The 12,601-nt window shown below is 53.2% G+C and overlaps 5 protein-coding genes across 5 annotated transcripts; 2 read left to right on the top strand and 3 right to left on the bottom strand.

Moving 5' to 3' along the window:
- Window positions 1-684: 684 nt before the first annotated feature.
- Window positions 685-1,930, top strand: PHYSODRAFT_565206 (hypothetical protein; the record flags this gene model as incomplete). Its single annotated transcript, XM_009538376.1, has 1 exon — window positions 685-1,930. The coding sequence occupies one exon, from the start codon at window positions 685-687 to the stop codon at window positions 1,903-1,905; it is 1,221 nt and encodes a 406-aa protein (XP_009536671.1). The 3' UTR covers window positions 1,906-1,930.
- Window positions 1,931-1,957: 27 nt separating this feature from the next.
- On the bottom strand, window positions 1,958-2,770 carry PHYSODRAFT_340256 (hypothetical protein; the record flags this gene model as incomplete). Its single annotated transcript, XM_009538375.1, has 1 exon — window positions 1,958-2,770. The coding sequence occupies one exon, from the start codon at window positions 2,768-2,770 to the stop codon at window positions 1,958-1,960; it is 813 nt and encodes a 270-aa protein (XP_009536670.1).
- Window positions 2,771-2,846: 76 nt separating this feature from the next.
- PHYSODRAFT_527664 (hypothetical protein) lies at window positions 2,847-3,203 on the bottom strand (the record flags this gene model as incomplete). The annotated part of the gene is made up of 1 exon (XM_009538374.1): window positions 2,847-3,203. The coding sequence occupies one exon, from the start codon at window positions 3,201-3,203 to the stop codon at window positions 2,847-2,849; it is 357 nt and encodes a 118-aa protein (XP_009536669.1).
- A 3,711-nt stretch (window positions 3,204-6,914) lies between these two features.
- Window positions 6,915-8,861, bottom strand: PHYSODRAFT_527281 (hypothetical protein; the record flags this gene model as incomplete). Its single annotated transcript, XM_009538373.1, has 2 exons — window positions 6,915-7,805; window positions 7,902-8,861. The coding sequence occupies 2 exons, from the start codon at window positions 8,859-8,861 to the stop codon at window positions 6,915-6,917; spliced, it is 1,851 nt and encodes a 616-aa protein (XP_009536668.1).
- Window positions 8,862-9,026: 165 nt separating this feature from the next.
- Window positions 9,027-9,443, top strand: PHYSODRAFT_414968 (hypothetical protein; the record flags this gene model as incomplete). The annotated part of the gene is made up of 1 exon (XM_009538372.1): window positions 9,027-9,443. A coding segment is annotated over one exon (417 nt), but the record flags the coding sequence as incomplete, so codon positions are not given.
- Window positions 9,444-12,601: the final 3,158 nt, after the last annotated feature.

The raw sequence follows: 12,601 nt of genomic DNA, 5'->3' as shown, positions 1-12,601 counted from the left end.
CAAACATTATCCTCGAGGAAGCTGATGTCTAACCCTGAGCAATACATCGTTTTTGGGCTAATCTACTGTTTGTTACCTAAACCTATAACATGTAGTGTATCGGTCTACATGCGAAATGCGGTACACTGATTCATTGCGAGAAATCCGTCGATGTCGTCGTGGTTTCAGAACGCTTGTCAACGTTTGTGATGTATATATGTCCCTTATCGCCGTTTTCTCGTGACTTTGCTGCAACGGTATGTTGAATCGGTTAACAAAACGTCTGCACTTGCGTACGTTCCAGGCATTTAGATTTGGCGCATCGATCAAATATGCCTTAAGGCGCTGCTGTGCATCACCTAAAGATCTCGATTTGATGCGCATGTATTCGTGTCCAAATGGCTTTCTCATCGTCTGCGACAATGCATTTGTCAGGCACCTGGTCATCACCAAATGCCCGGCAACATGGTCGTGGGTGTTGAGGGACTAATTAATACACTTCAAGTCTTTTGTCTGTTCAAGGCCAGTTACGAATCTGAATCGACAAGAATAAAATTTAGAGAAAAGTTTTAGAGATCGCAGACAAACACATGTGTTTTCAAAAACAATACAAAATTAATATGCATTTTTGAAGAAGCCAATTGTTTTTAGTCTAGGGTAATACCGGTTCACTTCAATCTCACAGATCCGCGTCCGCTCGTGGTCATGGCCTCGGCCAGTTCCTCCTCCTCCTCCGCGGCCGACCTGCCGGCGGCCACGTCCACCTCTTTCGTGTACCTCGTGTACGCCAGCGTGTACTCGTGCGGCGCGCTGTTCCTCGTGCCGGGGCTCGTGGCCGCGCGCCGGATGCTGCGCACGTGGCGTCGGGACCGCACGGCCGTGCGTCTCTACGGGCTCCTGGCGCTGGGCGCCTCGCTGCGGGCCGCGGCCTTCGTGCTCGTGGCGCTGTGGATGCTGGCGCTGTTCCAGTCGCACGCGAGCGGCCTGCTGGACCGGGACGCGGCCCATTTGCACCTCTCGTACCTGCAGTTGGTGTTCCTGTGGCAGCTGCTGGGCGCCTCGGCGTCGCTCGTGCTGGCCAGCGTCTTCCTGCTCGTGTTCAACACGTGGGCCGCCATGGTGGACAAGGTGCAGGGCGGGCCGACGGCCCGCGCGCGCTCCTCCAAGCGGCGCGAGGCCGACGCGCTGCTGCAGAGTCTGCACACGCGAGGAGCCCCGGATCTGGACGAGCGGCGGGACAGTGGGGCCACGGCCGTGTCTTCGCCCGTGTCGGCCCTCAAGCCGCCGCCGCCTCCGAGGCTGCTCTTCATCAGACTCATGGTGGCCGTGTACCTGCTGCAGATGGGCATGTTCCTCTTCGCCAGACAGCAGCCGGCCAGCAAGATCCGCCGCAGTCTGCTGCTCGTGGCCACGGTGCTGTTGGTCTGCTGTTGGGCCGCCTGTGTGGTGCTGCTGCCCGCGTACGGCGAGAAGATGTGCGTGCTGCTGGACAAGGCGGCGGAGGACGTGAGTCACCGCAAGAGGAACATCCGACGTATCGCGTTCATCGCTGCGGTGTTCTGCCTCATGCACACAGTGTCATTGTTGCTGCTGGCCGCGTCGCAGTGCACGCCGCCGTCGGACGAAGCGTCGAGCTCGGTGGTGGGGAATACGACGCACACGACGGACGTCCACTGGCCGCACCTGCCGCTGCACGACGTGGTGCAGGCCAACCCGGCCTTCTTCTTCCCCTCGGGCACGGCGGCTGATGGAGCGGCCCATACCAACGACGGGTTGCTGCGCTGGGTCGTGATGGTGGAAGTGCTCGAGTTCCCCATCGAGTGGGCCATGCTCATGGCGCTGCTCTGTGTACTACCGGCCCGCTCGGCACTGCCAGCGTTCCGAGGATACCGACCAATTCCCGAGAGGAGGAACTGGCAGCCGTAAGGATGAAATACTACACGCGAAATCCACACATTGAAGACTTATACAGCAGATATTATAAATACAAGTTGAAGTATTGAGCTACTGCTTCACCCGCGGTGCGTGCGGTCATACGCGCATGCTGGGCCAAAGCGACAACATCGATGACGACATGGTCTGGAAACTCTGCTGGTAACTGCGCGTCGAGCGGCAAGCCGAGGACACGCTTGGAGTCGAAGTGGAGGAAGTGCTGGTGGTTGACTGGAGCGTTCGCCTCACTGATGCTGAACGAGTGATGCTCGGCATCATCAGGGTAGGCTGGGTGGTTGTTGGCGACGTCGTAGAGCTCGTAAGACCAGCACCGCATCGCTCGCGACATCTTCAGACAGAAGATATATTGGAGACCATCAAGCTGTCGGTACATTTTCAGCTTGGGCCGGACCAACGCCCACGGCTGGTTGCGCATGAACTCCACGATCAGGCTCGCCCCGCCCAATGGCACCTGAGCTCCAGGAATCATAGGCAACGGGAGGTAGGCGTAGTCTGGTGCGAACGTCAATTGCCCACCATTTAGACCATTTGGTCCAGTGAGGTTCGCTCGTCCAGGACTCGAAGTAAGGAGACCAAAGGCCATAGCAAACGCAACTTGAATACGTCCAATGGCACTTTCATGCCCAACCGACAGGGGGAACTCAACCACCCACACGCGCCCATCGTCCCACACCAGTTGGTTAAGCTGGAGACCGCGAGGCAACACGTTCAGCTCTGCGAATCGATTCCACGTCTCCAACAGTACTTGGTCGGCCACTAGAATGGCTAAGTCATCATCGTTTACAGGTGGGGGAGCGTTGAGGTCAATGAGCTCGAACGCGCGAAGAAGTCGGTCCATGGCCTCCCGAGGGATAAATGACACCACCGAGAGCATCCATCATACCGACTGGTCTCATTTTACAACTGTACCTTGACTACAGCAATCGAGCAAGTGCCGTGCTCTTTGATTTTCCCTTGAAGACAAGTTGGTCCACTAGGGCGCACGCGTCGGTCTTCACGGTGAACGACCTGGTAGGAACCGGCAGGAATTGTTTTTTCGCGGAGCTGTACTTGAAAAACTGCGAGATCATTTCACTGCTTCCGAGTTTCAACGGAGCTCTCGACGAATTGCTTGGTAGAACGGAGTAAATTCGCGTTGCCGAGTCTCGTTCGACGTGATTCTCGTAAAGCGCGCGAAACTTCAACTCTTTCGCGGATTTCAGCAGCACAATGAAGTTATCACACGTAGACTCAGCTAGGGCCTGCAGCGCCAGCGTCCGCTCCTTCTCCATTGAACCTCCTGCGAGTAAGGTGAACTCCAATGCGTTCTGCATGAGCTGGCGGTTCGATGCCTTTTTCGAGTAAACTGAGCTGGCGAATGATAGTGGTTTCTGTACTTGACGCTGGTTCTGCTTCTCCTTGTGCTGCTGCAGGGATAAATCTCGCGTTTGCTGTAGTTTTCGCAGTTTCTTTTGACGAAGCTCGTTCAGTCTCTCCTCCCTTGACATGGCTTGACTGCGAGGGATGTCTTCAACCAGAGGAATGAAGGTAACCACGGGTGGAGGTGTGGGGATTCGGGGTGTAGTCTGGAGATGTGCTGCCTTTTGGGGTAGGCCGGATGGCTTGATACGGCTCGGAGGGTAATGCTCTTCCTTTGGCAATGCTATACGGCCTCGGGGTGAACTGGACTGGCAGGCGCTCGAAGTTGATGCAGCTTTTGGTGCTTCAGGCTCAGCGGGTACAACCACTTTGCCAGGGTCACGATGAGTTCGAATGGGAACTCGACCTCGAACAGTAAACGGGGTCCCAGGGACTTGCGGCGCGTCTTCTTCAGCAATTTGACGAGAATACGTAGTGTGATCCCCTTCGTAGCTGGTACGAGTGCTTCCCCACATCATCCTCGCCGCGGCTTCGTCCTCATCTTGATGAAACGAGCCATTTACTTTCATTTCAACGTGAAAGCTCGAGCGCACGACGGATGACTGCACGGAATGCACAACCAATTTCGAGGTAGAGGAACGGTTCAGTGGTTGTCGGCTTCCTTTCATCTCGCTCGAAGCACGCTCATTTAATTTATCCTTGCCCAAACTGTCACGAAGCTGGGGAGATACTTCTTTTAAGACTGAAGACTGCAAGTCACCAAGTTCCAATCCTCGATCCTCTTGCCGGGGCGGATTCTGGCAGACCTCGTGGTATTTTGTGGTCGTTGAAATCTCCGTTCTGGATAAGTCTGGCCGTTCAATCGCTTCCGTGTTTTTGTTGGATGGGTTCATGTCCTTAAAACTGCGAATACTCTTCTGCATCGACGGTGGAAATGATGTCTCCGACGGGGGCAAGGTTGAAGGCTCAACAATGTCACGCGGGGATTCGCTATCCTGGACGGGTAGATTATGTGCGCCCTCACGAATTTCTGCGCGTGTCGAAATCTCCGTTGATTGCCTTGGTGTTGCTGGCTGTGGGGTTACTCCTGTCCCCTCGTTGAGTGCAAACTGATTTTTAGAGCTGCGAAGGTTTGTCGGTATCGGGGATGGCGATGGTAACGCCTCCAGCGGTGGCGTACCAATTTCCTGCTTGTCATTCCCCTGTTTGCTGTGCGAAAGTATCGCTGAAGAACTCACTGCCTTATTTTCTGTCGTTGAAGACACGATATCACCGAGATCTGCCACTATTTCGGTCAGTTCAGGAGGGCCCAGACCAATATCCACAGACTCTTCGGTCGATACGGACACCTCATTCTGCCTTTGTAGTCGGCGTTGTTTTGACCAGCCTGTTGGTTCTAGGCGCTGTGGGCCTGTGCGACGACCTAACTTTTGTTGAGAAGCTTCACGTGGGGTAGTTGCCCTATTACTAGTTCCACTAATGCGAGCTTGCTGCCGACGCTCCATCATCTCTTCACGCTCCAGTTTTCTTGCTGTATACTCGAGCTCCCACCAAACTCGAGCGCCAAGTTTGTCCTTGTAATTGACAGGAACGGGTTTAGGCTTTCTAGGCGACACCAACAACTCGGTGTGTATCGGTCGAGACAACTCGACTTTGTCGTTGGGCTCCACTGGACTAACGTCATCCCCACAACTCCTATTCAAGCAGATGTCCTGCTTCATGTCGCCCGTGTCTACTTCAGACGCTTGAAACATTCTCGTACTTTCGGTATCAGTAGGCATCTCAGTAGAAGTAGTCACTTCCGGTGATAGCCTGCGGTCGCTTACTTGGCGCTCGGGTTTCCCGTTTAGTTCAGCCCCAAACCTGGAAATGATAGTATCATCGCCGTCCAAACTGTCAACTTGTTCCGGTAGATCAAGCTCTGGAAATTGTTCGCTTTTCTCCGCCATTGGTTTCTCCGCCTCGGACGGCTGAGGCTCCTCACCGACACGAACAAATGCTTCAGCTGCACCTAGTTCGGAGCCGCCAACATCGTCTTCATCATCCTCTTGGTTGCTTGCTTCAGACGCTTCGTTACACTCTTCTAAATCATTATCAGATGCCAGTCTTGCCCGCTGGTGAAGAACCGACCTCCGGAGCACCTGCCCATCACAGCTTTGCCACGCGAGTCCCTGCGGCAAGCGGACACCTGCGCTTAGTCCAACGTCATTATCAAGATAGCTCTCCGGCGAGAAATCTGACATTGATGAGGATACCACATTGTTCTTCTTCCACGAGACTTGGGACTGATTGTCGCCAGTGCAGCTTGCAATAGTTTCCTCACTCGCGACACCATCTCTATCACGCTCAACATTCTCGTCGTTCTCATCACCATTCTCATCCACGCCCAAGTCTTGGAGTATATGTTGGTTTGATGCCAATGGCAACTCTGTCGACATTTTCTTGTCCAAGCCAAACGAAAATATTGATCCAGCAGGATACTGCTTTGAGCTGGTACCATCTTTGAATACGGTGAATCGAGGTCGCAGTGGTGGTAGCTCCTCTTGATCGAAATTGGCGTCTTGTTGAGGCTGTGAGGCAATCTCAAGCGTGTCCTTGCTAACAGAGTCGGCAATGTGGCTATTCATACTCCCATGGTCACCTTTATCTGATCTTGCTTTTCTCATTTCCGCAGACATTCTCACTGTGTCGGTAGGTTTTTTCGCCTCCAAGACTGCTGGCACAGAATCGATGGGGTCTCCAAGTCTGTTGAAACCTTCATTTGACCGCTCAACCGCAAGCTGACTGGTCTTACTACCTCCCAACTCCACCACTTGTATCTGTGAAGCTTCATGCTCGTGCTGGTTATCAGTCCTTAAGTCCCTTTTGAGAACCGCCCAGACCTTGTACAGCGCACCTCTCTCTCGGAGGGATGGCAATTCATCATGTAGCTTCTTGACGAGTTCGCCAACGCTCTTCACAACTTTAACGCGTCCTGGGCAGACGTACAGCAAGATCTGCTGCTTCTTCAAAATGCTGCGTTTGTCGTCTTCGTCTCGAGGATCGTCGTGGCTTTTCAGAGGAAACCAAATCACAGCTTGCCCAGCAATTGAAACAGGAGTTGAAGCTGAGAAGACGACACAAGTGTCCGTGGTCTTCATCGCCGCTCGGTCTTGAAGCTCCTCAAGTTCCATTTCCAGCGTGTCCGCCACAGCTCCTTCGAAATCCCACGTCAGGTCCGCTACATCCAGTCCAGCTACAGGAGAACCCCCACTCAATTTACTGCTCTGCAACACCTTCAAAAGCTTGCGCACGTCAGCTGATGTACCAGGCTCGAGGTGTTTCGTGGCTTGCTGTCCGTAGCGATGAGCCTCAACCACCATGGGCGCCAGCACAGGCTTGGTACAGATCTCTTGCACACTGGCAGTCGAGGACAGCACCCGCGCAGCGAAGTCCAGGCACGTGGCGACTGAAGCTGTCGGGGACAAAGCTTTCTTCTTGCTCATATTGACTCGTTGCTTTAATCTGGAAGGTTGGTCCCTACAAGAAAAGCAAATGAAAAGAGAATGCCTAGCTGGCGTTGATTATTTTTACGCAAGTGCGATCCAGTCAGAACCCGTTACGTGCTCTCTTACCTTCAAAGACTAGCGCTGTCCCAGCTCTTCCAGCCTGGCCACCAACTTCTCGTTCTTCTCGCATTCCTTCTGGAACTCGCGGATGGCATTCACGTACATTCGCTCCTGCTCGAGCAGCAACTGGTACTTGCTGTCCAAAGTCTCGACGCTGAACTGGTGGTCGTCTCGAGCAAGTTGTTGCTTGGATACAGTACCCTGGACATTCTGAATAATGTTCTCAACCTGCATGAAGAACGCCTGCGTTGCTGCCTTGGACCCCATCGCAACGTCAAAATTCTCGTTGATGCTGTTGATGAGCGAGATTTCTTTTTCGAGAAACTCATGCGTGGTCTTCAGTGTGTTGTACACGCAGTAGTATTTCCGCGTTTCATCCAGCGTCAGCGCCACTTCGTCGTAGAGCTCCACGAATCGCTTCTCGTACTGAACGAGCTCGATCCTGGTAGGAATTTCGTCGATCTGCTTCATCTTTAGGTGCAACGCTCGGGTTTGCTTCGCTGCCGCAAGCTTCATCTCCTTGTGCTTCTGGGCCATCTGCGCGTGCATCTGCTCGATCTCGTTCAAGCGCAGAGCTTCCTCGTCCTGGTTGTTCGCATCTGCTGCCACCTGCACCTTCAGCTTCTCAATCCGCTCCTTCAGCGCCTCCAACTCCAGTCGGCACTTCGCTCGGAACTCGTTCTTCTCGCGCTTGAGCGTCTCATTCTTCATCACCAACTCGCGCAGTTTAGCAAGGTGCACTTGAGCGTTCTCGTCCTTCGGAGTTTGTGCTTCCAGCTCCTCCAACTCCTGTTTAACAGCAGACAGCGCTTCATCCAGAGCTGCCGCGCGGGCTTTAGTCTCCGTCGACTTGGCATCCAGGCTCTTCTTCTCCTGAATCAACTGCTGCACCTGAACCTCGTGCTCCTTCAACTGCTCCTTCACCAAATGCAGCGGAGTTTGAAGCACCGACTCAACTCGCCCTTCAACGACATCTCCCAGCTTCTCCTCTGGTGCAGAGACCACTCTCTGCAGCAACTTGGCTTCACGCTCGCGACGCTTACTCAACAACGCCTGCTGCTCCTCCTTCGCTTGCTTCATCGCCTTTTGATACTGTCGATCAAACTCTGCGGCTTGTGGGTCGCCGCGCTTCGTCCTCCTCAGTCCTCTCATACTTCCACCTCGAGGCTTGGACGCGCCCCCTGACGCAATCGCCGCAGCTTGACTAGCGATCTGAGCCATGAAGTCCACTTGGTCTTTACCTTGCTCTGGCATATCCACCGTCGGATCCTCGTTATCATCCACCGCGACTGTAACTCTCTCTCCGTACTCCAACAAACAGCGTTGAAGCATTGCGTCCTCCGTCTCCTCCTGCTCTCCGTCAGCTGCAACATATTGCCAGCGTCGTCGGGGCGCGTAGGTGTCCAATAGAAACGCGACCTCTTTCTTCAAAGGCGTAACCTGTTCTCCTGGGCTCATAACCTGCAGGAACTCTCTCTCCCGCCGGATCTTTTCCAAATGTTGGGACTCTTTAGCCTCCTCCACCAGCCACGTCACCAGCTTCTGCACGGTCTCGATGTCTCCGAAGTCTTGCAGCAGCAGCTGGTGCGGCTGGATCGCCACGGGGCATGCGTAGGCCAGCGCCTCCACACAGCGCACGGCCTCCTGGGCCAGCCCCAGACGAGGCTTCATCTTGTCGTGCGACTGAAACAGAACGTTCCATTGCACGCGCCCCTTGTCCGCGTCCTCGCGCCGCACGACGCGCTGCAGCAGCCACGTGACGCCGCTGAGTACGCGGTCGAAGGCCGAGTACGAGTTCACACGCGCCTTGGCGAAGCCCGCGGCCTCCAGAGCCTGCAAAATGCGCGACAGCTTGGCCGCAGCCTCGGCGCCGTACTCCTCCGCCAGGTCGTAGGCGTCGGGAGGCGGGTGCAGCGGCGTAGAGGGCGCCGAGGAGGAGGATGCCCACGTCGAGCTGAACATGATGCCTTTTTGATGCGGAAATCCAAAAATGATGGTCAGATTGAAGACACGGGTTTGGGGAAATTGGGTCTATTCGTGATTTTGGGTTTGATGCTACGCTTTTATGGAAAACGAGGGATGCGGGAGGTGTATGCCATTCAATGTCCAGCCGGCGGGACGGACCAATGCAGTGAAGAGGAATGCGACCGGAGAGCGATATCGAGGGGCCTATGCAGCGAACATGGCGGGGGCAGAAGGTGCTTCCATCCAGGATGTGGCATGCGTATAGCCAAAGATGACAAATGCTTCAAGCACGGAGGAGGGACGCTATGTTCGTATCGAGGCTGCACCAAGTTTGCGCATTACAATGGCCGGTGCAATCCTCATGGTGGAGCGAGACCTTGTTTGTACCCTGGATGCACTAAGTGCGGCCGAGAAGGAGGGATGTGCTTCGAGCACGGCGGGGGGAAACGATGCTCCGAGCCAGGCTGTGACAAGCTTCGAGTGTCCAAGGGAAGGTGCTTTGATCACGGAGGAGGCAAGCGGTGCTGGGTGGAGGGGTGCGAGAAGCGCTCAAAGCTGAAAGGTTTATGCATCAGACACGGGGAGGACAAGAGTGCTCCTTTCAAGGGTGTGTCAAACGAGCTGTGTTACGAGGTAAGTGCCACGAACATGGCGGCAAGAACACGACCAAATCCTAAATGTGCTCGTTTAGTCGGGTTTTGTTGCGATAGTGGCAATGAATGAATGCGTTCTTGTGTATTGAAGTAGTTCGCAGCAATGAAGTGAATTATCTCGGCAGAATTTTTGAGTTTTAAGTCAGTCTTTGCACGAACTACTATGTTGTTGAAGCATCACTTTGTGTTGTCCTCTGCCTCCTCATCGCCAACTAAATTTTGGTATGGTGCACAATCCAGTGCTCGACAAGCAGCACTTCTCGAGAGTCGTTCGGCATCGTCATTGTCAGTAGAGCGACTTCGCAAATCCTGTGAAATATACTCCGTAGGATCCCACCGATAGCACGCCAGGTCTTCTAACGCATTTGTCATGTCTTCGGGGATAACTAAATGGCTCACTTTAGCAAAGATAGGCTTCCGCGCCTTCACGGAGACAATACAACCTACGAACACTCTGTCTTCCTCCAGACCAGAGTGTTCACGATTGTCTCCCCCAGTCTCCTGCTTCTTAACTTGTGTCAGTTGAGGCAACTTCAGCGCGGTCTTCTCAGCGTTCGAGGTTGTCGTGGAGCTTTGCAGCTTTTTTCTTTCTTTTTTTTTTTTTTTTGGGGGGGGGGGGGGGGCGGAAGGGTGAGATTGTAGATTGGTTAGCCGATTAGCCGTTGGACCAAACTCTTTGTCTGTAAAAATAGGGGCGCTCGCACACAGCGGTTCATTGTTTGATTTGTTTTTCATCGGTCAAAACCAGAAAGAATGTAGGCATTCGTCGCGTAATGCGGAGTCTTCGCCGCTTTCTACGTCGGTCGCTCAAGTTCTTCGAAAGCTTCCAAGTGGAGCTACGCGGACACTACTCAGCACTTGAGATTATGCGGGCGAGGCTTGGTAGTCGAGTGTTGGTTAGGAAGGAAATCCGAAAGTGAATTAGAATGAGTTAAGCAAAACTGCTTTTAGGAGTCTGTCCTACCGTGTCTTACCAACGAGTACACGAAGTTCTAGCTTCTAACTCCAACATGTTTTGTCGAGGCTGCGAAAACTAAATGTCGATTGTGGTTGCAGATCCCATGCAAACGGCAACTTCAACTTGACCTTCTCTCAGCCAATCAGAATCACCAAATCCGGGGAACCAGCCAATCACATTGTAGCATTCAGTACAACCGTACGCCTTGGCAACAACTCCACAGCCGCACGTACCTCGATACGGAGTCGCACAACTAGACTGCGAAGTGTCCAATCGCAACATCAGCGAGTCGACTTCTGCATCTCGAGCTCTTTTCCTCTGCTTCGTCCTGCCCGTCCCCTCCCTTCTGGGTTTGGCCATCATCGACACCGCCTCCTTGGCCCCACCAAGCGACAGCTTACGCGGGAACTACGTGTTTTGGATCCGAGATATCGTGATAATAGATGATTTCAGGAGCACGGAAATTCTAAAAATACATAGTGAAAAACACGTAGCGCTGATACGTGTTTTTAGTTACGGGTTTTCCGTAGTGGTCGGCTGTTCAGCGATACGGAAAATCAAAAACCCGTGGCAAAACTACGTAGTGCGGAATCTTCCGAGGGTACGCAACGTTTTAAGCTGGAACCTCGGCTCAACAAACTTCAGCTGTGAGCGCCGTCATTCTGCGAACACGTCGGCAGCGCCTACGCACATGCGCCATCGCTGGGCCAACGTAGTTGTACAGTATAGTGAAGTAAAGTAAAAATTGTTCAGTTTTTTTAAATTAATGTCTTCTAACTGTTAGTCATGTTCATTCCGTGCTTTCGATGAATCTGTTGGTGTTGCATCCACCATGAACACGTGTCTCGGTTGTCTGCAGCGTCTTCATCTAATTTACCTGCGTTGGGTGTTGTAAGTATCAATTTGTAAAGATGTTTGTCGGTCCATGCTAGTTTGGTCTACTTGCTTTCTGGCGTATGATACTCGATACTTCCAGCATGCCTGGAGCTGGCACCGGAATAGGTAGCAACGAAATCGACGCCTCATTAAGTCCCATAAATGGATGCATGCTTTCTTGGGGGTTGCATGGTTTCCTGGCACTTGTAGCTGGAGTGGTCCCAATACGGCGCGTTAGCTGTGGTCCCTTCAAACTCCAGGTAGGTTTGGAAGGGGTGCTCGCCCCTTGCCTTGATTTAGGGCGGTGGAGGAGCCTATCGGACGCCCACGCTGGTCCTTGGATGACAAGTGGACAGATGGAGTGTTGGGAGGCCGATAGCAGCCGATAACGGAGCACACACACACGCTATGGTCGCCAATGAGGAGCACTCGGCCTCTAACAGACGGGACATGCGTCCACGAACAAGTATTTGTCATCCAGGGCCCCCCACCCACCTTTACGAAGAAGCTTAGGCATGCTGCTTCCTTACGTATATTTCGGTTTGATTACCCCGTAGCGGACTCCCCTCTCACGGGTTTACGGGATCGAAAATCACGTAGCGTCGCCCGTGCCAAAAATAGATCTGGTCGCTACGTGTTTTTCGCTACGGTTTTTTGCCAAAAACACGTGCTACTGAAAGTCCCTAATCTATAATAATAAATTCGAGATCCTTGAGTGTGTCACGCTTTTTAGACCATTTGATTGGCTGATGTTTATATCACATATCAGTACAAAATTTCGAGCTGCTAGCCCTCCAAAAGGTACTCATCTATGTGACAACTGCAAGACAGTTGAATTATTTAGTCGAACTGCTAAGATCGAGTACGCGCCGCACCCGTACGTGCGGATGTCACGTGCGTGCTTCGACGACCTTGACATACTGACGGAGGGGTTCGCTGTCTCGACCAGCTGCCTTCACAGAAGTTTAATCCATGTGCTGAACAACGCCGTGGCTGGCAAGCTGGCGCTCCAGCTCATCAAGTAGCTGCCGCATGTTTTGGATCGGTGCAGATACATTCAATTGCACCGACACACTAGCAATACGCGTGTCAGGCCTGTTGGAGTTCCATTAGGTGCAGTTGATCGCCTGCACGATGCAGTGCATCTGGCCAGTTTCAACCAGATACGGCATCATATTTGTTAAAACGTACGTACCCCGCACGAACACGAATGGAGGTATCCGCAACCATAATGATAGTCACCGCGTACG

This window comes from Phytophthora sojae (assembly GCF_000149755.1).
Source record: "Phytophthora sojae unplaced genomic scaffold PHYSOscaffold_11, whole genome shotgun sequence".
Taxonomy (NCBI): domain Eukaryota; phylum Oomycota; class Peronosporomycetes; order Peronosporales; family Peronosporaceae; genus Phytophthora; species Phytophthora sojae.
The sequence above is the reverse complement of the archived record's forward strand: the minus strand, read 5'-3'. Positions and strand labels throughout refer to the sequence as shown.